This window comes from Hippichthys cyanospilos, chromosome 12 (genome assembly GCF_059441005.1).
Source record: "Hippichthys cyanospilos isolate Australia breed blue-spotted pipefish chromosome 12, RoL_Hcya_1.0, whole genome shotgun sequence".
In the NCBI taxonomy this organism is placed as follows: Eukaryota; Metazoa; Chordata; class Actinopteri; order Syngnathiformes; family Syngnathidae; genus Hippichthys; species Hippichthys cyanospilos.
This window is the reverse complement of record NC_142380.1, coordinates 538,213-563,536: the sequence shown is the minus strand read 5'-3', so window position 1 is coordinate 563,536 and position 25,324 is coordinate 538,213. Positions and strand designations below refer to the sequence as shown.

General features: G+C 48.9%; 1 protein-coding gene across 2 annotated transcripts in view; it reads right to left on the bottom strand.

The window, feature by feature from the left end:
* cadm3 (cell adhesion molecule 3) overlaps window positions 1-25,324 on the bottom strand; it is a 67,454-nt gene that overhangs the window by 13,514 nt on the left and 28,616 nt on the right. For both annotated transcript variants that reach the window (XM_088428673.1, XM_088428674.1), the window contains exons 3-5: window positions 19,092-19,241; window positions 6,384-6,536; window positions 3,728-3,865 (exon numbers count right to left, since the gene is read on the bottom strand). In XM_088428673.1, the coding sequence (XP_088284799.1) occupies window positions 3,728-3,865; window positions 6,384-6,536; window positions 19,092-19,241 (441 nt within the window). The remainder of the gene's footprint in view (window positions 1-3,727; window positions 3,866-6,383; window positions 6,537-19,091; window positions 19,242-25,324) is intronic.

Genomic DNA, 25,324 nt, shown 5'->3' with positions numbered 1-25,324 from the left:
CCAAGCTTGTCTTGAAGCGCTGGTGTCAATCTGCTAGCCAGATGTTTTCCGAGCTTCTCTCTCAAACACCTGATTCAAATGTATGTACATGTAGAATACTGGTCCCCCTCATTTTGCGGGGGTACATTTTTGACCACTTTTTGATTCCCTCTCAAAAGCAGTAGGCTTCTGCTTGGCTGGAGCGCAACAACGTATGCAAAAATATGCTGTTATGTTGCCTTCAAATAATAGTCATAACCGTTCAAACGGATTATGTCTGATTTATGAGGTCATCTTTTTAGCTTAATTAGTCACATTAGCAGGATTAGCAGGGGAGAAAAAAAACGGGAGCTGCCATCGTGTGTTTTGAGTCCGTCCCGCTTATTTATACTTTCTATAATTACAAGCCTGCCGCCTTTAAAAAAAAAAACGGCGTTCCCACAGTGGGCGTAAGCACATCTCGGTTCGTCTTTGAAAGTTTGAAAACATTTTTTTACATTCCAAAAGTGATAGCAGGCGGCGATGACCCCTAACACGAGGTCAGCGGATGTTGCCGGCGCCGAAACAAAACATTTGACCGACCGCCGAGAAGTCAAGATCTTTTTTTATTTCCCTGCTTTGTGGTTTGCGCGCCACGGAAAAGAGGAAAGTCATTTTTATTGACCCCGAGCATCCAGCATGAAAGTATTTTTAGCCTTTTTTTCCCCCCCGCCCAACGCTACGCTAAGCGCGCTTCTCCCGAAACCGAACGGACATTTTTTGAAAGCGCGCGAGATGAGGGGAGGATCCTTTGATCCGCCGAAGCGCAGCGGGATGCGAAGCGTGAAAAAAGACGTCGAGAGAATATTGACGGCCAAACCTTTGTAGCTTTACATTTTTAAAGGGAATTATTTCATCTCTTCTCACTTTTTGATGTTTGCTTTTGACACGTGTTTGCAAACAGCTCCGTGGCGCCTTCAAGCACGACGGCTTGGGGATGTCTTTTGCTTCCCATGCCGAGGTGCCCGAACTGGGCAAATTCATTCGTTGCGGGATTCGTTTCGTGACGTCGGCGGCGATTTTGACTCTATCTGCCAAGCGCTCGCCGTCCTTCAAGCTTTCCACGCGCGGCGCTCGGCCTTGTCCGCGTCACGACGGCCGGGGCCGGGGCGGGCGGGCGGGGTCCACAATTCCGCCACTCGAGCCTCAAGTGCGGCCATTAATCCCCATTACGCTGCGTCGGGCGCATGGAAGGATGTCACGAAATGATCAATGGTGCTCTCACGCGCAACAACTAATACACTCCTCAGCGCTCTTAGCCTTTCATTCTTCTCAATTACCCCCCCCCCCCCCGCTTCTTTTTGGCCCGCTTCCCTCTCGCCGTCTAAATGGGCTTTCCCGATTTCCGTCTCCGTTTCGTCAGCTTTCCCGGCTAACTCCTTCCCTGTTGCGCCGAGCCCCATTCGTCTGACGCCGTCCCGCCTCCGCCCCGTCCAGCCGTCCTGCGTCCGCTTCTTCTGTGGTGCCTTTAATTCCCCCTCATCCTCATCCTCACGCGTTTCTCGGCAAACGCGCAAATTCATCTCGGCACAAACTGTCGTTTGCGACTCTGCTCTCTCCGACACGCTATATTTAATCGCAAACGCACACTTCCCGCCGCCATTTGCCTCCTTCCTCGCGCACTCCAATCCACACACACACACACACACACACAGTACATTTGTTCTCTTCACACACACCGTCATCTTCTATTCTCTCTCCCTCTCACACACACACAAGCTGTCATGTGTTCAAGCAGCACCACATACACACGTCTGCTTTTCATAGATATTGTGGCAGTTGCAGTCTTTTTCTCTTTTACTACACACACACACACCTCTCTCTCTGTCACACTTCATCTTCACACAAGCACACACACTGTCATTCTGTCTTCAAGCAGACACATTCCCACACATGCGCACGCTGTCAGCGACCATCTTCACACATGCACACGCATGCTGTCAGCGAGTCCTCCTGTCAACAGCATCATGCGCGAGCACGCACACAAACCGCTACTTCACACATCAACGCTTATACTGTACACACCATCTTACTCCACATATATGCACGCTACACACACAGATCTAAACATATACACCTATACATATACACAAAGTCCCACACTCGCAAAAAACAACAAGCGCAGCGTTGACTCAAAACGGCCACTTTCTCTCCCTGGCACGCAAATGTCTTTTTTCTTACTTATCACGCGCACGCGCCGACGCCTGATGTCTTTCATCCATGCTTGGAATGAAAAGCTGGACTAATATCTGCCGCGCCGATCTCAGGCAAGGACCGTTTGACTACTCGCGTGCGTGAAAGGCAATTGGCGCGTCTGCCATGGGGACGGCCAGATCGCTCGGCATGACTTGAAAGCTCTCTCTCCTTTGACTTTTTCAAGGTCCACCATAAACTGATCAATCACTAGTGTAAAGAACACCCTAACGCTGAGTGACTAACACTAAATAAATGGTGAACTGACTAACTAAGGCTAAACTGATCAATGACTCTGTAAACAACACCCTAACATTGAGTTTGACAAATACGAAATCAACAGTTCTATGACCAACCAACTAACTAACTGACTAACCAACTAAGTTAGTGCCCCTAGGTCCACCTTCCTTCTTCCCACAATTTATCAAAGAGATGGCTTGGACACCTTTGAGTGCAGAACACTTTCACTAATTTTGCGGCGTACAAAAAACCCCATCCCCCAAATCCAATTTGTCCAAAAAGAGGCGTTAGCGCGGGCGCCTCCGTCTCTCTTTAGCTCGCCGTAGACATGGTTTCATCGCTAAGAGAAGGAATAGATCATCTGTCCTCGGGCAGGCCGCCCCTCCTCAGTCCGTTGGTTTTTTTAATGACGGCAAAACATCAAAGAGTAGTTGTTGTATCACCTTGAAATACGGAAGGTATACCGGAGCAGCAGATGGCGCTATAACCCTAAAACGGTAAACCCCCCCCCCCCTAAAATACAGTACCGATTTGCGGAACAGATTTTTTTTTTTTGCATTGAATGTCAAAGCCATTGATGTCGAAGAAAGACTTCTGTGGGAGAAGAAAAACATCTGAAAATTTGTCTCGTAGAAAGAGAATATTGCCGTTCTTGAAAAAATATAATTTTCTCGGTTAAAAAGCAAATAATACCTAATGATAATAAAGCCGGCGTTAGGTAGCAGGCCGGCCTTGGCCGACATTCTTGAGAGCCTTCCCGCAGACGGGAAGCGAGGCGGGCGGGTCAAATGCCACCGGGCTGCAATTTGTCGGAATATAACACAAGCGAGAAAGAAAAAAGCCGCTTGATTTTTCTTCTCTTGGCCGTTTATCAGTCACGAACCCCGGGTGGTGTCCCACCTCGCGCCTTCGTCCTTTCGTCCCCGCATCCGCCCCGCCTTTTATTGGGGTTATTGGGCTTCCCTCCGCGTGGCGCCAGCTGGCCGAACGGCTAGCAGACCGACCGGCGAACCCTCCCGCCAAACCACGCGCCAGCTCACATTAGTTCTTCTCTTCATCGTCGTCGCGTTCGCCACTTTGCCGTGCCGTACAAGGCGATGCGCCGCCCTAGCGCGGCGAGTACGCGGGCGGCTGTCAAACGTGCGGCCCGCGGGCACATCCCGGCCCGCAAATGAGTTGAATCCGGCCCGCAAACTGACTCCGACACGTTAAGCATAAAAGACGAGCAGAATTGTTTTCAAAGAATGAAAAACTTGAAATGTTTTATCGCACCCACCTTGGAGTTCCCGGTCCCCGCGGAACCAGCGCAGCCTGGCCGGCGGCTTGCTGCCCGTGCTGGTGCAGGTGAGGGTGAGCGTGCCGCCCTCCTGCACGGGGTTCTCCAAGCCGGAGATGCGCGGCTCGCCCGGGACGCCTGACGACCACCAAGAAAGCCACGGTTAATGTGCAAGGTTTGGCATCGGGCACTGCAGTGGACACCTATTTCAACAATTTGTCTTCTTTGACGTAGGTGAGTGCCGATGTGACGCTCTAACGGCTGTGTATAAAAATACCCAGAATTTGGCTCCAAAAATGTACGCTGCTTGGATGGACAAAGAGGTCCCCGGCCGGCGGCCGGACACCGCTTACGTTTGCGCACTCGATCATTCATTCAGTCGCAGTTTGCCCGGTAAAAGGAAACATTGTGAAAACTGCATTTAGAAGGCGTTATTTTGGCAAAATTTGGTTTAATTTGGCAAAAATCCCGTCGACCCAATCGCATACGACGTCTCGTCTTGTGGGATTCGTGTCTCGTGGTGTCTCCAGTAGTGAGTGATGCGCCCGTGTGTAAGTGCGTGTTGTTCCCAAAGCAAGAGTAAGTAAAGGTTAGCTCGTGTGTGTGTGTGTGTGTGAAGCTTCTGCGTCACGAGTAATAAAGTACACTGGCGCTTTATTGATCGGATTGTGGACTAATCATCTTTGTGGCGCCCCCCCCCCCCACACACACACACACACACACACGCACACACACACACGTCTTTGAGTATGGATTTGTCTGCTGCTCTTTTTGGCTGTCAGCTAATTGTGGCGATATTTTCTGTTATGTTTTTTCGCCCTTTCAAGGTGTATGAGGTTGTATGTGTGTTTTTCAAAGGACGCCGGATTTAAGTACCGCGTTTCTCAGAGTACGAGTCGACCTCGCTGAATTTGACGTAAACACCAGTATAAGTCTACCCCTGACTTTAGGGGCTCATGGCTGTCCAATGAAAACACATGGTGTGTGTTATTAAAATAACACATTGGTGGAAAAAACGCCCTAATATTGGAGGCTTGAAAACGAGGAGAAAAAAACTCAACTTGTACTCTGAGAAGTACGGTACTTTCCACAGTGTAATATGCGCATCTAAATCCCGTTGGGCACATTGGCAATGTCGTTTCTTATTGAATTTGAGTTCTATGGTAGCCGGGAAGAAAAAGAGCTGGTTTGCTCTTCCCATGTCGCGCCATCTTGCAGCTCCAACGCCAAGCAAAAAACAGGCCTTTGCCGGCATTAAAATGCAAAGCGCCGCCCATACGTGCCTTCCTTCTATCAAATCGGTTTCTGCGGGAAGCTCGCAGTCATAACAACGTTCACAACATCGACATTGGAACGTGGTTACAAGATTCAAAAAGGCAATCTTAAGATTGAAGTGCCTGATCGCCTATGAAATAATTGTGTATTTTTTGGGCTCGCGTATAATTGGCGGCAGCGACACAGTGCGGATGTGGCCTCGCATACATTTTTCATCAGCCGGAAAAGCATCAAAATTTGATGAAAATGCCCAAAACTCTGCCAGCCACACGGGAACGCCGGTAAGGGGAAATGGAGTGTGGCAACAACACAAATGTGCGCGCGCGTCATTTTTGAATGTCCGTTGGCCGGTTGGCTGGTGCGCTTCCTCGTTAGCCTGCTGTGGAATAATTCATAAATCTTTTATTGTGCTTGTCTGGACAGCCGTGTCCGTATGTGGACTATTACTATTGCCTCATTCATATTCAATACCGCTTCATAGCGCGCGCGCGCGCGCACGCGGCACAGCATCAAACGCTGCCACATTAAATATTGAGCATGATATTTTTTGATCTGATCAATACCTCGGTGTAGTTCACAGCCACGTTTGGAAGCAGGCGTCTCGTGACTTTCGCAAGGTCAAGAAAGAACCCTTTCATCTACGGGATCAACCCGCAAACATCGCTACGATAGATCAATCCGAAAAATATATAGCAAGACATAATCGCAAGGAAATACATTTTTTGACACAATATTGTGCGAATTCTGTTTTTGTTTTTTTTAGACAAAAGGTTGAACTGCCTTTTTTATTGGGCAAGAGGTTTTGCACACTAATGAACTATCATATTCTTCATATTGCAACCACTGATATAACGCTGTCTATTTTGGTGGAAAAATGTGCTTGTTCCTTTGAGCGTTCGCGTCTGTTTTGTTCCTCTTCTCGATCTTCTGAAGCATTTGGTTTTGGCTTTGTACTTTCTGGCTCATTGTTACCTCATTGTGTATTATTTGACTTCACTGATACTCAAAAAAATGCAGCGTTGAAGTTGTTTCGGGCCTAAAGACAGCACTTTTTAAGAGGTATTTTTTCCACTAATGACGACCCGCAGACAAAATCTCACGGCAACGAGATCTTGGATCAAAACGAGACAATGTGACCTGCCAGATGAAAACACACATGGCGGACCGCGTTGTCAAAAATTTTTGTTGAATAAAAGCCTTAATGGACAATGATTCATATCTTGATGTCAAAAGACAATGCGTCTGCACACTGATTTGAAAGTACGCGTCCCGTCAAAAAATGAGTGTCTAGGATGCAGGGATATACTAAGATATATATATATGTGTGTGTATGTATGTATGTATGTAGACATATTTATATAACACAGCACATATACCTTACCCAGCACGGTGACGGTGGCACGCGCGGTGCGCACGGGCATGGTGAAGATGGAGCAGGTGTACTCGCCCTCGTCGGACAACTGCACCTCGGAGATGATGATGGACAGCTCGGTGGGCGTGGAGCGGTGCAGCTGGATGCGGTTGTCTCGCAGCGCTGCGGCCGCAACAACGAGACGGAGAAGGACGGTGACGAGCGCGCAACCTCATTCAGGCCAGCTCATCCGCGTTTCACCGCCGCGTTTTTGTTTTGCGCCGGATGCCCACGTTTCACCCTCCTTGCACATGTGAGCGTTGATGCGCAGTCATCAGAGTTTTACGCCGCATCCTGTACATCAGCCAAGTCGGGCGCACCCCAGGGGGTGCGCCAGCACCGGCCCATCTAATGAGCCTTTTGAACATTTACGCTGAGTCGGGATCTTTTGGCGCCGTGGCCTGTATATCAGGGATTCCCCAAATGTGGAGCGCGCACCCCCAAGGGGGGCGTGAGCGTAATCCTAACTAATGGGAGTCGCCGTTTGATTGTTTCGAAAATTTAGAAAGAGCCGTGATGTTTTTATCATAAACTTGCGCGCGCACCCGGGGGTACGTCTAACCGCCCTTCTATCCAACGCCGGAGTGTATTTATGGCGGTCCCGGCAGTTATGTCGAGTCACGATATTCTTACAATGTAATATGCGTATCGTGGATTTTCAAAATGTGGGACGCACACCTCCAGGGTGTGCAGGCAGGATGTGGAATTTTTTGATTCTGACGCAGTCAGTGACATTTTCACAAAGCGTTTTGAATGTTGTGCATATCTGATTACCAAATGGTGGTCTTGCACCCTTGGGGGTTGTGATACTTTGACATCATATCCTGTTATCTTAGAGATTCTCGTGTGGGCGCACCTGCGCCTTCCAATGTAATTGCTGTTTGCAAATGACTTTCCACTGTTTTCGATCCGTTATCAAAGGACGGTTTGCGCACCCCGGGGGTGCGTGCCGACCTTTCGACGGACGGCGACTGCAGTTTGTATATGACAGTTTCTCACGTTTGCGCCGAGTGGGTCCCATATATCAGGGATCCCTCAAGTGTGGTGCGCGCACCCCCAGGGGTGCGCCGGATTAAAAATGCATGAACCGGCACAATAAATACACAATAACTCTAATTTGCGTGACAAAACGCGGCGCCTTTATTAGCTATTTTGACGCTATCTTAAGGGGTGAGGTGCAGCGGGGGGGTGCGCCTACTCTGTGGGGGTACAAAGTTTCTGTAAAGGCTTCTGTGCTGGATGTGGCGTTATTAATATTGTACAACTTTTATGTGTGCTGCTGTTGGTTATTTGCTGCAATAAAGGGGAGAGGGGAGCTTTTACAAAATGGAGATGAAAAGGCCTGTGGAGACGGTGCGCAAAACAGAAGGGAAGGATGATGAACCAAAGGGGGAGGAAGGGAGGGAGGGAGGGAGGGGGGGACCAGAAGAAAATGATGGGGGAAGGAAAGAGGATGGCAGAGGTGAAATAGGAATATGGAATTAATGATTGTGTGTGTGTGTGTGTGTGCGCCAGCGTGTATGAAAATGATGTAAGAAGGAAAGCAGGAAGAAAAGGGAGGATGAGGAGGATGAAGATGAAGAGTGACACGGGTGGGCGTGTCGCCGAGGAGAGATCTTAGATTATGAGGAAGATGATGACGATGATGATGAAATTGGATGAAATCCAGTTCCTTGATAGCAATGACCTTTGCTGTTTTTGCATGCCGGGATTGATGCCTGCCTGCCTGCCGGCCCGCCCGTCCGTCCGCCCGCCCGCCCGTCCGTCCCCCCGTCCGTTCGTCTTAACTCGGCCTTTTTCAACGTCCGTCTGTACTTGCCTTGTACTTTTCTCTCTTCCTTTTTGTCTCTCCATTGTCGACGCGTCCGTCAACCTGTTTGCGTCCGTCTCTCTAGCTGTCCGCGTTTGTCTCGCGACCGGTCTGTCGATATTTTCTTTCTACTTTTTCTGTCCGTCTCCCTACGTCTCTGGAGTGTCCGTACGTCTGTGGACCCGTCGGTCGTTTCTGTATGCGGAAACGTCTTCATCTTGAGAGCATCGCTCCCAATGCCGGAAGCGCTAACTACAACAAAGTCTTATGAGAATGGACCTATGGCTGGAGTCTGTCTTGGTGTCTGGGCGCCCGCCTTTCCGTCCCCGCATCCGTCCGTGTCCCTTCCGCAGCGGGTCGAGGATACGCGAGCCTCCCGTTTGCTCGGAAGGAAAATCACGCGACGCCGTTGTTGAGTTTCCACACGAAAGCTCCGTCGGACACGGCCGCGACAGCGCGTTTGTCAGCCGGCGCCGTGCGGCGGCGGCGGCGCCTTAGCTCGGCAGGGCTTGAGAAGAGCTGACATGACGCGTAGAAGAAGAGCTCCGAGTTGGGATCGGCGCCTTATGTATTTTTTCCCCCCGTCGTTTTGCTGTCGTTGTTTTCAAAGCGCCGTCACACTTGTCACGCCGCCGCGTCGCCAAAGGGAATTAATCCGGCGCGGCTAACGTGCTAATCTGCTAGCGTGTCCTACTTTGTTGTCATATTTGCGTCTGGTGTCGCCTGTGGCGTTTCGCCGACTCGTAGCCGCCCCCCAAAAAATGGAAACGCAAACGCCGAGAGCCCGAATCCTAAACGGCAGCACACGGCATCGTGCTTACAAGGTTCGAGAAGAACCTTTACCGTACGTCGAAGATTTCCTGGCGAGAAAAATAAATCTTCCTCCATTGGTAGTTTTTGCTTTGTTTTTTTTCTCCAAAAGGGAAAGTTTGCCCATTTTTTTTCTGTTTCATTCATTTATTTGGTCCGGCACTTTTTGCAGTGCGCTAGGAAAGCTACCGCATAGAATTAAACAGGTCATTTGAATGGTGAACTCAATTCGGACGTGTGGGCATTTACTCTTCGCCGGAGAGGAGCTGTCTGCCAAAATAGAGCTTTTCTATTTGCGTTGACTCCCCTTCAAACCTCATTTCTCTGAGCAAGCATGCGATTGGTTGACATAGGATGACATCATCAAAGGTCACATACTATATTCTTGCCGGAGAAGTTTGGAGAAGTTTGGAGAAGGAGCTCCCAGATTTACTTGGGGAAATTCTTTGCAGCGCTGCTGACATTTAAAAATGTCACAGCGAGTCTGTGTTGTTGTTTTTTTAACTTTACATTTTTTTTAGAAGGAGGAATGCAAAAAAAGGAATAAAAGCTAAATAAATTAAGATGAAGCCCCACTATTTTTTTACATTTATACTATTTTGGATTTCTTCACTCACTCCTTTTAACACAGAGACACACACTTGTGTCTTTCTTTCACTTTGTGTACCTGCCACAAACGCTCTCTCTCTCTCTCTCTCGCACACACACACAGTTATTATATCCAACACTACTCTATCTTCATGCCTTATCACTCTGCAAGGTCACTACATTTGTCTTCATGAGCGGCCCTCAGACACACACGCACACACACGCGCTTTCATTGCCCCTGGACTTTGCACTCTTTTTAATTCTGCTCTGGTCGCCTGAAATCGCACACATTTGTCATCTTCTTTGATTTCAGGGCTTTTATTTTCTTACTTCCTATTGCTTTCAAAGTAAACCATGTCATCTTGTCGTAGGTGACGCTAGCACGGATTTCCACGCCATGATGTTCCAAATTTTAGCTTTACAAACGTGCGAATTTGTAACGTTAAAATGTCGTAGTTTAGTGGCGAAGCAATTAGCTAGTTTTGCATAGCGTTATCATAAATGAACATTTTTGCTAACGTTTTTTTGCGCGAGTAAATTGCTATTATTCATTGATTCTATAAAGCATGTTTCTGGATTACGAAATTAATTTGTTCAATAAGTCATTTCGTGACGTGGGTTTTTTCGTAAGTAGCTTTTTACATGTAAATATCCAATCTGTTCCAAGTCTAAAAAAAAAAAACGTTCATAATATGAATGTAGTTCATTTGTTTGCCTTGAGCTGGCGCTGGTGTATTGGTAGTGAGTGCAGGGAAGTTTGTTTAGGTTGCTTTTTTTGTACATTTTTATTTTACGTGTCCATGTCCATAGGAGCAATAATATTAGTTTTGGTATAATTTTGAGCATGTTTACTTTTAAGTCATGTGAAGTACTTCCTGTATGTTATGCTAAAATGCTAACGACGCACTAACGAGGCTAACGTCAGATGCGACGGCACGCCAGTTAACGCCAGTTAACATAAAAAACACGTGTTTTTATGCGAATAGGTACAATGTTAGCTTTAGCTAAAATAAGTTTTGTTTTGTTAGTTCTACGGCATGTTCTGTTGGTGGAAAGTGAGGATGAAGCGTGTAAAGATGAAAAGTGCAAGTGCACAGTAAACATCGGCGCAAGAACTCGTGCCTCTCGTTTGTGCACAAATGAAAACGCTAACGAGCTAAACGCATACAAGGCAGCGCTATAACATGCCGAAGATAAGAACTAACATTAGCTAGCATGTTATCCGCAGTCAAAAGTTGTTGGATCAACTAACTAACTCATTTGGGGCCTCAATGACAACATTCTTACAAAGGAAGCACAACTAGACACTCGCGGGCCACATTTCACAAAGAAACGGAACGACGTGTCATCGACAGTGAAGCCACGCCCTCCTTCCCCACTACAAGATGTAATATCAACAGCGGCCGGAGGCGGCGCCAAAAAAACAAGATCGAGGCAAACAAAGCACAAATAGTAGCACACGTCTACAGTATAAGTGTTACAGGATCAACTAAATCACTTCCAAAACATCATTATTTGGAGCGCTGATGCACGGATCAGTGCCGGGCCGCAGACGGGCGCTTGGGGACGATTCGGGATCACTCAAACATAGTGCGTATTCTTACGAATAAACTGGAGTCCAGAGGAAGCCCACATCTGTTTTTTTTGGTTGTTTTTTTTTTTAATAACGGTGCGTTCCAGAGTTTGCACTTTGACCCGAGCGTCAATCAGTCAGTCGGGAGGCTTTTATCCAGCAAAATCGAACAGCACAAGTGGTCAGCTATTCCGGAAGACAAAGTGCACGCACACAGACAAGACTCAGAGGAAGAAGAGGGCCCACTTGATTGCGGCCAGCAAGCATCGGGGGCAAAGCCCGCATCAAATTCCCGCTTTTTCATTTGGGGAAAATCCGCCCAAATTGGACGACGTATCGGGAGGTCTGAACGCACGACCTCAATCTCCGCCATGCTCTTTCAACTTGAAACATGCCTACGAATAATAGAAGACGTAAAAATATCTTTCCTGTGGGCTCAGCGCATCCATAGAGTGCATTCCCTTTCCTTCGCCTTATTTGCCGTGCGCGAAGGGGAAGCGCGGGAGGAAGACAAATATTTTCACACTTCAACGCTGGACAAATACAAGCCAGAGAGACACTTTGGTGGCTGTCATTTCTTCTTCCTCTCTTTTTTTTAGGGGCAGGAGAGGCTTCCGAACGGTACGCGCATTTGATACGCGCGATTGCGCGGCTAAAGTGCTTAACGCGTTTATTAGATAATGGAGGACCCGTTTGTCTGCGCCGATCATCCGGAGTCGTCAAGCGCTTTAATGCGGTCGTATAGCGGAAGGGGGAAAAAAACAAAACCCTGCTAGGAAACGGTTTGCAAAAACCGAACTCTCCCAAATACGCGCCGCAAAAAGTCCATTTGAAGAAAGTCACAGAATCCTCCCACGTGTGGAGCATCCAATCCAAAGCGGTCGCTTGATTACGATGGATGCGAAACCTCATTCTACGATAAATGAGTTATCCTGGCGAATACGGTAACGGGAGGCACCGAGGCTTTGTTCCGTCCCGGCCTTCCTTCATCAAACCGTTCCGTCCGATCAAACGGCGCCCATTGATCGCGGCTCATCAAACGCGTGTAAAGGAGGTACCTCTGTCCCCCCCCCCCCCCTTTTTTTTTTTCCACCCGCCGCCTTTGCTCCCTAATCCTCCCGGTGCGGACGCTTTCCCCACCACCTACGCACCTTCACACGGAATTAAAATGATCATGGCCTCACGAAGGCGCATAATCGATGGCCAGACGAAGCAAAGTTTGCCCAGAGCGCCGCCGGACATCTTTGGTTATGCGCCGGACTTGTAGCCTGGACCGACGGCGCTGACGTTTCGGAGGGAACGGATGAGAAAAGTCTCGCGTCCACTTTTTGTAACATTTACCGGGGCATTACGGTAAATGCAGAAAAACACGAGAGAACAGACATGGCGACCGCCCCCCATTTAATATCATTTGGTGATAGCCAGACCCACCATGATATTTAAAATATACTCTTGGTCGTTAAGAACGCATTCATTTGCAAGTTTTTGACATTTCTAATCATTTAATGGATTCTTTTTGAATGAAAACCAATCAAAATCTTATACAGCGTCACTTTAAGGTTTCTAAAAACAGACGTTTTGGAAAACTCCTCCAAATTTCCTCACGTTGTTCACACGCTGACGACGCGGTCGAGGTAAGAAGTCGGATTTGATTTCAGTGTGTTTTTTCCCTTTTTAAAGATGTCAGCTTATCCATTCATCCGTCCGTACGCGCGGAATCGCCCAAAACGCCCAAAACGCCCAAACTTGTTCCGCTAAAACAAGTATCGATTATTCGGCGCTCCGTGCGGGCAGCGGGCAAAAAAGGCCAATTAGTCAATCCCGTAGTGACAAATTTGCTGGCTTACTTAAGCCGAAAAGAAGCAATTGGCTTTTGAAACTTTTGGATCCTCTCGGCGGCGTCCCGCTTTACACGCCGGGTTATTTTTAAGGACACTCGAAGAAGCGGCGACGCGCTCGCACCGGGAAAGTGAAAATACACACAAAGCCTTTCATGTATCCGCTTTCAAAGCGCTTTTGTTCTCTTTTTCAATGGCGTGCCGTGCCGGCCTCCGCTAATATACTCCCCGGAGAGCGGCGGCGACCGACGCCACGTCCGTCGATAGCGTACGTGTCGTTTTTCCGCCCTTCCCGCATTTGTCTCCATCCTTCAATTTCAACACGTTTCACTTAAGCTGGCCCCCTCCCCCCGGCCGGAGGAGGCGCGCGTTTAACCCGGTGATTTACAAGCGGGGCGCACCTCCGCCGACGCCGGGTGAGCGCCGACGAGGACGCCTGGGAAAGCGCCGGGGAGCCGTCGGCCGGTTAAACGGCGAGCGACGGGCCCGCCCGGCGAGCCGCGCATCAAAATAGGAACGGCGCCAGGCCCGCCTCCAAACACTTGCCAATTGTGCGGACTCCAATTGTTTTGGAGAGTTGGTGAAAAAAAAAGGACATTTTTTCAAGTGCAGACAGTAGCAATTACACACTGCAAATACTGCCAGATGAAAAACCAAACAAACTTTTTTCAAATTAGATTTGAGCATTTTTCGCAAAACTTTAAAATGGGACATCCCCCCGAATGTTCTTGATTGGAAATGATCCGAAATGCTTCAAGCAACGTTTTTGCTGTCATTTCCTCAACGCTGTAGGTCATAAGCTGAAGAACATTCCAAATCATCTTTTCATCTTGCTACGAGGAAAAAATAGAAACGTTTTGAGCGAAGAAATCGAAAGAGCGAAATGCTCGATTTACTGGCTTAAGTTTTAGGAATTTTTCTTTTCTCTTTTTGGACAAAAAATAGGAAGATATTTCTTTTTCTGAGCCTTTCTTCCCTTCTTAAAGTGGACTTTTTGCAGTGTGCCGTGACACTTTAGGTAAGTGGTGATTGTGCGGCCTTGACTTATTTTAGAGAGTGGACGCCCACGCGCCATGATGAAAAGTCCCAGTTTCTCAAATGCAGTCTGGAGCCATTGGGTAGCAGCTACTCTACAATATCTCGTGGAGGAGTCAGTCAACGAAGAAGAAGTTTTGCCAGTGGATAAAATGACCCAAGATGGCCGCTTTGAATCTCTGGCTGTTTTTCGTTTTGCTTTTTTTAAACAAACTGTGAGAACGAGTATTAAGCTTGACCGTCCACGCTGCTTTGGATTGGATCCGCACTGTGGACCAACTAAGCCAAAGCAGTATTATGGGGGGGGGGGGGGGGGGGGGGGGGGGGGGCTGCTTGATTGACTGATTGATATCGATTGATATTTTTTTCTATTTTAGACTAACCTGTATAAACGCTTTCAAAAATTAGCTAGCAAAAGTTGATCTATATTGCTTTTTTCTTTTGTTAATGTTAAAAGGGATGCGCTTTTAGGTACATTTATACAGTTGATGTTATTTATGATCTTCTTTATAGTCAGCAAGTGGGGGGGGGGGGGTTGCAAAATCTAATGGAGAAGCGCCTGCGAAAAGGCAATTTCTTCTTCAAGTGCAGCGCTGCCAAGACATCGACAAAAAAGTTCTTCTTTTTTTTTCTCGGCCAACACACTCCTTTGTAATCAAGCGAAAGAATTTATTCTCAAGTCGTCGTGCTAAAAAGGAGTTTGTTGGCAAAACAAAGCGAATTTACATGTGCGAGGCGTGTGACCTTTATTTTGTACTTTCGCATTCCAAACAACTCATCTGCATTTCCGATTATGTTCCCGTTTGTCGGAAGAGCTCAGAGGTGATATTTAATTGGAAAAGGGTCTGTGTTGTCATGGCGACGCAGCCTGTTTTACTGTAAGTAATGCAGGCTATTGTCTTTTAAGTAAACATGATATTTTGGGAGGAAGAATTGGGTGTGCCGCCATTCTAAAATCGTATCAAACTTTTCATTTGTCTTTGAGGCCCGATTGATGGGGATTTTTCATTTTAACTTTTTTTTTAAACGTTTTTCGGATTGATTGATTGATATTTGAATGATCGTGATTTACTTTTGGGAAACGCCGCGTGCTCATCGCTCTTTAATAAATCACTCGAGAGTTTTAATAAGAGACGGGAAATGTCGAGTCATTTCCCCATAATCCACGGCCTAATCCTGTTTTCTTCTCTTACCGGAAAGCGCGAGGCCGCAAAGAGAGAGCGGCGCCGTACCTTTTGCCGGAGCGTCGCCTGGCCGTCTGCTCAAAGTTTGGCGCTAACGCCGGGCCGGAGAAAAACAACGACGGCGGCGGAAAACATCTGTTTGCGAGCCTTCTTAATCTCTCCTATTAGCGGCGCTCGGCTCGGCTCGGCTCCGCTCCCACGCGTTCCCTCAAGGCTATCGGCGGCTCCTTAAAAGGCTCTTAAAATAAATGATGGAGAATTAAGTACTTAAAATATATCAGCGTTGGCTGCGGCGACTCCGTCGTTTGCGCCGGGAGTTTTCTAGGGAACGGAAAAAGAGGGATTATTGGTGGTCTCCGTATCAGCTCTAATAATAAAAACGACGGGGCTGGCTGTCCCGCATCGATAATGATTGCGATTTGATTTAGCGAGGACCTGTTTGCAGGCGCAAAGTGCTGGAAAAGAAGTCGGAATTGTTATTCTTGACTGTCGGCGCGGCTTGGAAATCAGAAGGATGTACCCTATTTCTCCGAGTGCAAGTCGACCCCCGCCCGCCCTTTTCCCGCAATTTTACAAAAACCATTGTCGCGATTGCAAATCGAAATCGGGGTAGTTTTCGGCCATTTACCGCCACCTAGAGCATGGGAGAATAGGCTCTGACTGCGCCGGCGGAATAAAGTGCCGCAAAACGTGTGCAAGCAAAAACCAAGTTCGACTTTTGACGCATGCTTGTTTTTGTTGTCGTGGATCAGTGCAAATGCAGAGAAAAACCTTTTGTATTTTTCAACAGGTTTTTTTGCTCTATTGTGTGGAATGCAAGTGTGCTCGGGGAAGTGAGCACAATCATTTCACTGCCTTGTGTTACTACGCACGCATATGACGACAAGTGTGCTCGGGGACGTGAGCACCATCATTTCATTGCCTTGTGTTACTACGCACGCATATGACGAAAATACTCTTGAATCATGAAGTTGAAAAAACAAACAAACAGACCAAAAACACATGGCCGCTTCCAACTAAAATGGCAGACTTCCTGTTTCATTTCAGGTAATAATTCCTGGGGCTTGTTGACGGTACATATGCCAACTAAATTTCACGTTGCTGTCAAATCGGCTTTGTGGACTGACTTGTTTTGTTTTTGATTCTACAGGGAGGTACAAAACGGCCTTTTCAAACATGAAAACGGCAGACTTTCCTTTCAAGCCTGAGCGCTTCACACTTTTTTGGAGAGCCTACTCCTGATAAACATTGCAGTTAAATGAAATTCTACGGTGTGAAACTGGCTCCTCGGGCTATATTGTGAAAAAAAAATCCCAGAAAGCACAAAAAACAACAATAACGCTTTCTAATGTATCCGAACGAGACGCTATCCGCGAAGCGACTTCCAGGAACCCATTGGGACCGGCGATGACGTAAAACGATTGATCTCGTTTGCGCATCCTAATTTTTCAATCCAAGCCGACGCCTCCTCTTTTCTTGTTCAAGCGCGCGCCATCGGTCACGGGCGCTCGGCCTGACAAGCTCACTCTCGCGGCGTCAAAGCGGTGCAATCACCTTTTCAAAAAAGACAAAAAAATAGAAAAACATAGCCAAAAAATAACATCCATCATCCTGTCACGGGTTATTTATCTCCGTCTGCGCTTCGCCCGTCCCGCAACTCCTGCTTTTCCATTCACGCGTCGCGCCGTCTGTCCTCTCGCGCCCGCCTCCTGTCATTTTGCCTTGACGCCAAAGCGGCGCCTTGCAGGAGACACGCTGCGAATCACTCCAACGCCGCTACGGTGTCGCGCTACGGTGTCGCGCTACGGTGTCGTGCTACTTTCGAACGCTTCGACAAGGCAAAATTGGGAAAATGATTGGGAAAATTCAGCCATCTTCGGGCAGCGTTTCGAACCTTGCGTCATTTTGCCTGTCGGAGGTGCAAATGCTGCTAGAATACACCTACGTTCCATATTTACTATCGTTGTATGAGGAAGCACTTATTCGGCGCTACGAAAACGTTCGAAAGGTAAAACGGTGCCTGCGAAATGAGGCGCGCACGCAAAGGCTCGTGCCTCTTCCAGAAAAGGGGAGGCATCGTGACCCGACTGCGGAAAAGGACAAGCTGTGGATGACCGTTTTGGAAAAAGAAGAAAAGCGCCGCTTGTGTCAACTGAGAACTGACTTTTATTAGCACGTTATCGCTCCTGCCGACTAGTAAATGCGTCCCGGATGACTGGAAATGTCAAATAAAACCGTCCTCAAAAGGTGTCTTTCGCTGTAATCCTCACCAACGCACCGGCGCCATCTCAAGGCGAACAAGTGAACTGCGCTCCACTGCTACCATTGATATGATCATTTTGAAGGGTTTAGGAGCGTTTTATTTTTTTACACGATATATTTGGATTATTATGCACTGATGTAATCCCAATATGTATTTGTTACCATTTTTGATGCATTTTTCTAGTATAATAATATTCACGTAAAGGTTTTAGGGGCATTTTGGGGGGCTCGGAATGGTTTGGGCTATTTACATGTCAAAAGCGGCTCTAATTATGAAGGATCCATTCCGAAACTTCCCCGCAGATTACGAAATGACTTCATAAATACTGAAAAAAAAAGCGACGTCATAAAATCCTAAAAATGTAGCCATTATAGCACTGATGTTTTACACATCATTAGATATCACTATTAAAACATGTTTAATTGTTATATTGAAAATGATGGTGAAAAAAAATCTGTGCAAAAAGTCTGGAATTGGTGAGTCGGTTGCAGGTAGCAGACTTGTTGCGCATGTAAGAGGCCACGACGGTGCGTGAAAAGGTGCGTTGTGAGAAAACGCTCTCTCGGGACGCGACGGGAGCTAATTAAACGGAACCAAAGCTCGCGCGTACGAATTAGCGCGTCGCCGTCACTGGCTCGACATCTGTCTGCGGTCGCCGCCCGCCGTCGCCGTCTTCCCCGGTCCCGCTTTCCTCAAGCGTTGGGTAGTACGGCTCAATTTCCGCACGCGGACTTTCCGTCCCGCCGCGTCCGACCGGGCTCGTCGGCCGTCCCCGAAGCGGACGGCAACCCGGAGGGGCTTTGCTTTGCTGTGGCGCGCGAGAGGAGGCTCATTTTCTCATTTCTGTCTCCTCTCCAGCAGGCTGGAAAAGCTGCCGTCCCCATTTTGCCCTCTCGCGTCCCCGACAAACTTTACCCTGCGCTCGCTCGCTCGCTCGCAAAACTTTCCCCCGCTTTTCCCCGGGCCCTTTTCCTACAAATAACACGGAGTACCCGATCAAACGCAGGCGGGCATGGGGGGAACATGCAAACTCCACACTGGCAAATTTGGACTCATTGAAAATGGAGAAAATCCCATCAAGAGTAAAGTAGGAGTTTACATACATCAGCAGGCAGAACTCCCAAAACGTTCCCAAGGAAAATGACGACCGTGGGAAACTTTTGCATCCGTTGTGGGTTGTGTAGTTGTTCTCGTAGCTGATTTTAAGTTATACCCGTAACTTGCAGCACATTGAGGAGGCTCAATCAAAAACATTTTGGAAAACCCTACCACGGTGAAGAATTCTCAGTACGTATCATGTTAGTGTAGTTGTTCACATAGAAGCTGAGACATAGAAGGCGGCATGAGATCGCTTTAAGGAGAAATCTAGATCACAAGCAACTTTCTGACAAGTCTGACCACGGAAGAATACTAATAGAAGACGCCGATAGGCGCCGCCGCGGTTCACGTAGCCGTTCATATAGCTTGCATTCGACACATTTCGGAGTCATTTTCAACAAGATTAGAAATGTACATCTTAGGTCACTGCGACCAACGGAACTTCCAAGCAGGAGTTTCCATAAGACGGCAAAGCGTACCTCTCTTCTCGCCGAAATACAGCGTCTGCTGCGCCGTGTTGGACCACTGCAGCGATGAGTTGTCACTCTCGGCCACCCGGCAGGTCAGCGTGACGGCGCCGCCCACCGAAACCGTCTCATCAGAGGTGACGGGCTGGAGGGGGTCTTCGTCTGGACGGGGCAAAAAAAACAAAACATTTGCGGCTATGTGAAAAGCTACGATCGCGCGCAAAAGCAAAAGGCGTCGTCGCCTCGCGTTTCCCGTCCCGGCGGGAGGACAAAGGCCGTAGTGTGAGCGAGCCGAGGAGCGAGCCGAGGAGCGAGCCGAGGAGCGAGCCGAGGAGCGAGCCGAGGAGCGAGCCGAGGAGCGAGCCGAGGAGCGAGCGGCCTCGCTGGAGGGGAATGTCAACGAGCGCCCATAATGGCCAGCATTCTGATGGCACCTGGCGGGCCTCGGCGAGGGCCCCGGCGCCGTGCTCCGGTCCTCAACGCTGGACCGCCTTCAAAGCCCATCGGGGCATTCGCACGCGAAAGCCAGGGACGATCCCTAACGCTGGTTATTTTGAAGCTCTTAGAACATAGGTGGCAAAATCCAGTCCTCCGGGGCCGGTGTCCCGCGCCTTTTCTCGCCCAAACACACCCGATTCAAATGATTGGCGTTTTGGCAAGCTCTGTGGAAGCTTGAAAATGATCTTTTGAATCAGGTGTGTTTGAAAGAGAAGGATGAAAAACATGCGGGCTGCTGACCCCCCGGGACCGGAGTTCCACACCCGTGTCTTCGGATGACTTGAAAACCCCAATTGAGACCAGAAACCCTTGATCGAATCCCTAACCCGGGTTTGAAATAATCATTTGAAGCTCTTAGAACATAGGTGTCAAACTTCAGTCCTGGAGGGCCGGTATCCTGCATGATATCCTTGACAATGATCTTAATCATTTGAATGAGGTGCGTGCAGATACCGGCCCTCCAGGACTGGAGTTCCACACCAATACCATCACCAACAGCACGAACCCTAAATGGAACTCCTAACCCAGGCTGCAACCCGAGCATGAATCTGTTGCTCTGTGAGATAGCAATGCCCCCTTTACACACCATCCATTCATTAAGTTCTCCCGCATCTCTTCCAGACAATGCCGCACACGGGGGCCAAATCTAAACCGCCCCCGCACGTCTCCCGCTTCTTTTTCTCCCTCCGTTTGTCCGCCCCCCTCCCCCCCATCCATCTGCCCACTCGTCCTCACCCGCTCCCTCGCTCTTCACCTCCTGTTGAGGCTCCTCATTCTCTGCGATAACGCCGGGCTACAAGCGAGGCGTCTGATTGGACGATAGCGGGCCGGTGATGTGTGTGAGTGTGTGTGCGCCCCCCCCCATCTTATTACGTGTCTGAGTTTGCATGCAGGCTGTTTGTTTTACACCAAGAATTTATCAGCGAATGTAGAGGCGCATCTGGCTGATTTATGAGCCTCCTTTTTCTTATCTGCATTGAAATGTGTGTGCGTGCGAGTGTGTGTCACTGATGATGACGGTAAAGGTGCAGGACGAAGAAGACAGCCGGCGGGTCCGGTTGCACCCGCGTGTGCGATACGGGCCATTACGCACGCGTATGCGAGTACGCGCACAAGCGTATATTGGCGACATATGGAAATGGACGCAAATGTGTGCGCACGGGTTGAAAAAAGTGCGAAAAGCAGAGAAAAGAAAGTTCTCGCGCACGCATACACAATCACACATTTGCATATATAGTACTTGCTAGTGCGCGCAAATGCACGCGTAAACAAACATATGCGCGCATATAGTTGAATTTACCAAAATTACACACACAGGCAAGCATACGTTTGCACATTTTTCCGTCAACACGCACACATGCGTACATTTACACATACGCTAGTTGTTAACATGCACGCACCTACACGTTCACGCAATATGCTCATATACACACAAACCCACGTTTGAAGACATGAGCGCACACGCACGCGTCACACACCGTACGTACACACACGCACGAGTAATAAAAAGGAAATCCCCAAGAGGTTGTGAGTAAGAATATGTTTGATTCCTTCGGACACATCCAATAAACCTGCGACACACAAGTATGTACGTACACACGTAGAAATTACAAACACAAACACACGTTTCTTATTCTCCCTGCAGACGCATTCAATTATGCCCGTCTGTCTTCAACTAACCCCGCCTCGCTTGGACGCCCGCGTGTTCATGCGTCTATGAGTGTCTATGCGTGTGCCCCCCGGACCACCTCTAGCCTCCCAAAGACCCCGATGCCATCGCTTATGTTACTTTCCTTTACGACGAAAAAAGATGGGAGGGGGCGTATTTATTGCTATGCTGAGATGCCGGTCATCGCTATCTGTCAATGAGCTTCACTTTTTCATGAAAACAATTACATGCATACGTATATAAATAGAATGGATAGTGTATAATGTATAGTGTATAATGTGTGTGTATATATATATATATATATATATATGTATATATGTATATATCTATTTTTTTAATTGTAGATTTGAAATACAGCAGGCCCAGCTGCAGTCTTTGCACAAACAGTCTCTTAGCCCCTATTTGACCTCAGGCTCCCTCTCGGGGAGGAAGAAGAGGCAAAAGAGCTCCCACCCCAGAGCCCACCTTTTCACCCCCCCACCCACCCCCCAGCGCGCCCTCCGTCGCCTGTCAAACTCGCTTAGCCGAGACAAAGCACCCCCGCAGTCAAACCCTCGCCGCCACCGAAACGAGAAGACGCCAAGCGGGGAGGGGAGGGGAGGGGAGGGGAGGGGAGGGGAGGGGAGGGGAGGGGAGGGGCCGGGTCGGGAGGGCGCGGCCGCCGACAAAAGTCAAAAAAAAAGAGTTGCAAAATGAGGAGACGGCAAAGGAAGGACGCGGGAGACATAAGCGCGCGTGGATGGATGGCGCCAATGAGGCGGGATGACAGGGTGACGGCACGCGGGGGAAAGAAAGGCACGCTGAAAAATGCCCAAAGTCGAACAGGAGACACCAGAAGAGGGGGGAAATATATAAAAATGGAGCTCGCGCTCATCCGAGTGCGCCGCCGAGCCCAAAAACAAACCGGAGCAATGTGAACTCTGCCGAGGCCGAGAGCTTTACAAAATAGGTGACCGGGATGGACTTTTGGTGCCGCTCGCTAGCTGACCTCGTACAATTACCCTACACGCAAACTGGTTAGCTCAATAAGCAATTGGACAACATGGCACACTAACTACTTCCAACTACTCATGATACCAACTAGAAAACGGGGACAAAAATGACCGTCTGAACTAACCGGCTAACAAGGACAAAAAAGCGAGCGCCTGCCCCATCTAAGCAACGGTGATCAAAACACAAGCTGTCTCTTTGGATTTTTGCGATCCACTAATGACTTAAGCCCTTCCTGCCGTCGGCAATTGGGCGGCGGCCGGCCTGTAAAAAAAACAATCGGTCAACCGACCAACTAATCATCTAACGGACGTCAGTCGTTCCGAAGCCAAACTGTTTCTTGAGGCTTCCCGTGAGGAATTTTGCCCTTTTGGCAGGGCTAAAAATGTCGGGCGGCCATCCCTTGCTCAACACTGACACTTTGTGTGCCATCTTCACGCCGCACAAAGCCGGATTATGGAACAGACCAAACAAGAGACTCAGCCTCCCAGACCGCCGCCGCCCCCCCATCACCGCAGCTAACCCCCTTACCATCTACCCCCGAGGCCGCTAAATCCGGCGCGCGCAAATCGGCCTTACAAACGCTGCGCCGCGCAAGGCGGGAAGGCCACCCGCACCCGCCCACTTCCGGGGACGAGAAGTCAAGTGCGCGGCGCGCTCCGACCAACATCCGCCACGCTGGGAAATCGCCGACCGCGCCCACCAATTGTCGGCCATTCCGGCCTCACGCATTTTAGCCAACCGACCTCGGGAAAATAAAAAAAATGCTGTTAGCCTATCCACATCCGCGCCAAAAAAATCACATCCGATGACAGGGCAGGATCACAAGTTCTTATTGATCTGACTGGGCGCCTTTCTGTACTCAGGTTGCTATCCAGCAATATGCTATGTTAGCTCTCGCTAGCATGTCAGCATTTGACCAATACCTTTGAGAAAAAGCACCAAAGCGACAATGTAAAACCATTAAGCCAGCCGCCTTATCGCTTTCCGTAAAGCGGTGAAAGCAGAATTTCCGTCAACACGCTAGCCTGTTAAAATTAATAGTATGAACAGGATGCTAGCACACGAAATGTTAGCGTGCTACAACCATGCTATTCAACTGGAAAAAAAATTCACAGGAAAAAAAAACAAACAAAAGTACTTTGCTGTAAAAATGTCGGTCCAAGCCAAGCTTCATGCGCAGTATCTATCAGCCTGCAGTTCCTGTGACACGGCTACACTAACAGCAGTCTAGAGCAGCTAAAAGGACTTTGACGCCCCGCACTCGACCATCCTCCCGTTATCGAGTATCCGCAGCTAGCTGGTCAGAATCCAGCTCGCTAAGCTAACATAGGCAGTCTTACAATTATCAATCACTCAGGCCATCCAAAGCGGACCTTGATCATGTCACGCGCCAAGATTTTCTGCGCTCCGAATTGTAGCCGTGGTGTTTTGCGGGACATCCGGGGTACCGCCGCGTCTCGTAAATTCCAACAATAGGTTAATTGAGTCATATACAACAGTCACACACAAACACAAAGTGTAAGATAAAGCCAGCGGAATCTTGAATGTGCTGGCAAATGATGTGGCTTGCCCTGCCAATAGGCCACTTAAAGAAATGAGCAGTCAATTAAGCGGAGTCTGGCTTCTTGCTTTTTTTTTTTTTTAATGACAATCAGCGCGGCGACGACAAGAGTTTCCCGAAGGACTCTTGCTATATCATGCATTTATTTATTTATATCATATTCATACCAATATGTACATGCATGGCGGGATACTTAAGCGTTTAGCTGGTAAAGCACCCTACGTTTAATTTCTCGGTCAACGGTGCTCATCGAAATGACGCAAATCTACATGATGGCGCTATACAGTTGCCATTCATTAGTCTCACTAAAGCCGGCTGACTTGTGCACTGTTTTAGAGCGCTCCTTCTCAAATAGGAATGTGATTGCACATCTATGGCACCAGGTGGTGCTGTGGCGCTCTCATTGCCAAAGTCTGTGTTCATGTGATTTAGAAGAAAATCAGCTCCATTTTTGATAGCTATTTTAACCCCAAGGAGAAAGAGTAAGGAAGCGATGTCAAACATACAGCCCTACACATTGATGTACATAAGAAATGAACTGAATATATTCAATATATGAAAAACTTTAAAATGCTTTTCCAGCTCCCGATAACAATTCTGTGGAAATGAATTCAAGGTAAGCGGAAAAATGACAAATTCGAATGAAACATGAGGGGCCGTGGAGATTCCGTTGTTTTTTGTTTCTTTTCCTAACTTGGAAGCCTGTCATTTCTATGCTAGCCCAGTCGGCTGGGAAAACCTGTCCCGTCGAGTTAGTCAAAGCCGGTAGCCTGTCTCGTCCGGGTTTGTGACCGCGCGACTCGCGAAGACGGGTCACGGGACGGCGCCGGCCGGCCACCCGCCCGCCTCCGGCCGGCCACCCGCCCGCCTCCGGCCGGCCACCCGCCCGCCTCCGGCGGCCACGCAGCGCAAGGGGCGCAGAAAAACACCCTCGGCGGTCAATTAGAGCACGTCGGCCGCGTCTGGCGCGTATAGACGTTGACAAAGCGCCCGGCCGGCCGGCGCTATTGTCGGGCCCGTCTCCAGCAGCCATTGTTGGACCCGGCGCCCCCGCCGTCTCCGGAGAACTCCCCCGCCCCACTCGTGGTCTTTATCTTCTCCCGCCAGCCCTCCATTGATCTCCAGCGCCGTGATTGGGAGTGACAAACCGCGGGCCCCGTCTGAAAGGTTGCCTTCGTTAGCCGTTGGGAAGCGCGCAAATTCCTCCGGAGATGCCGCTTGGGGGGTGCGCGCACATACACGCGCGCCGGCGCTCCCGAGAGGGGGGAAGCATTCAAGTGGATGGGGGGGGGATTCAATACGTTGGACTCCATCAAACTTCGGACACAAAGATCTGCATGCGTGTGAGAGGGAAACAATGGAACACAAGCTCTCAAAACGCTGCGTGTCCTTGCCAAAACAAGGCCAAAAGACAAAGAGGAGGTTTGTCTTCAAATAAAGGACGTCCAGTCTTAGTAACACTTTCACAAATTGGGCGCATGCGTGTGTCCAGACCGCGCGGCCAGCGTAATACGCGCCTTGGTT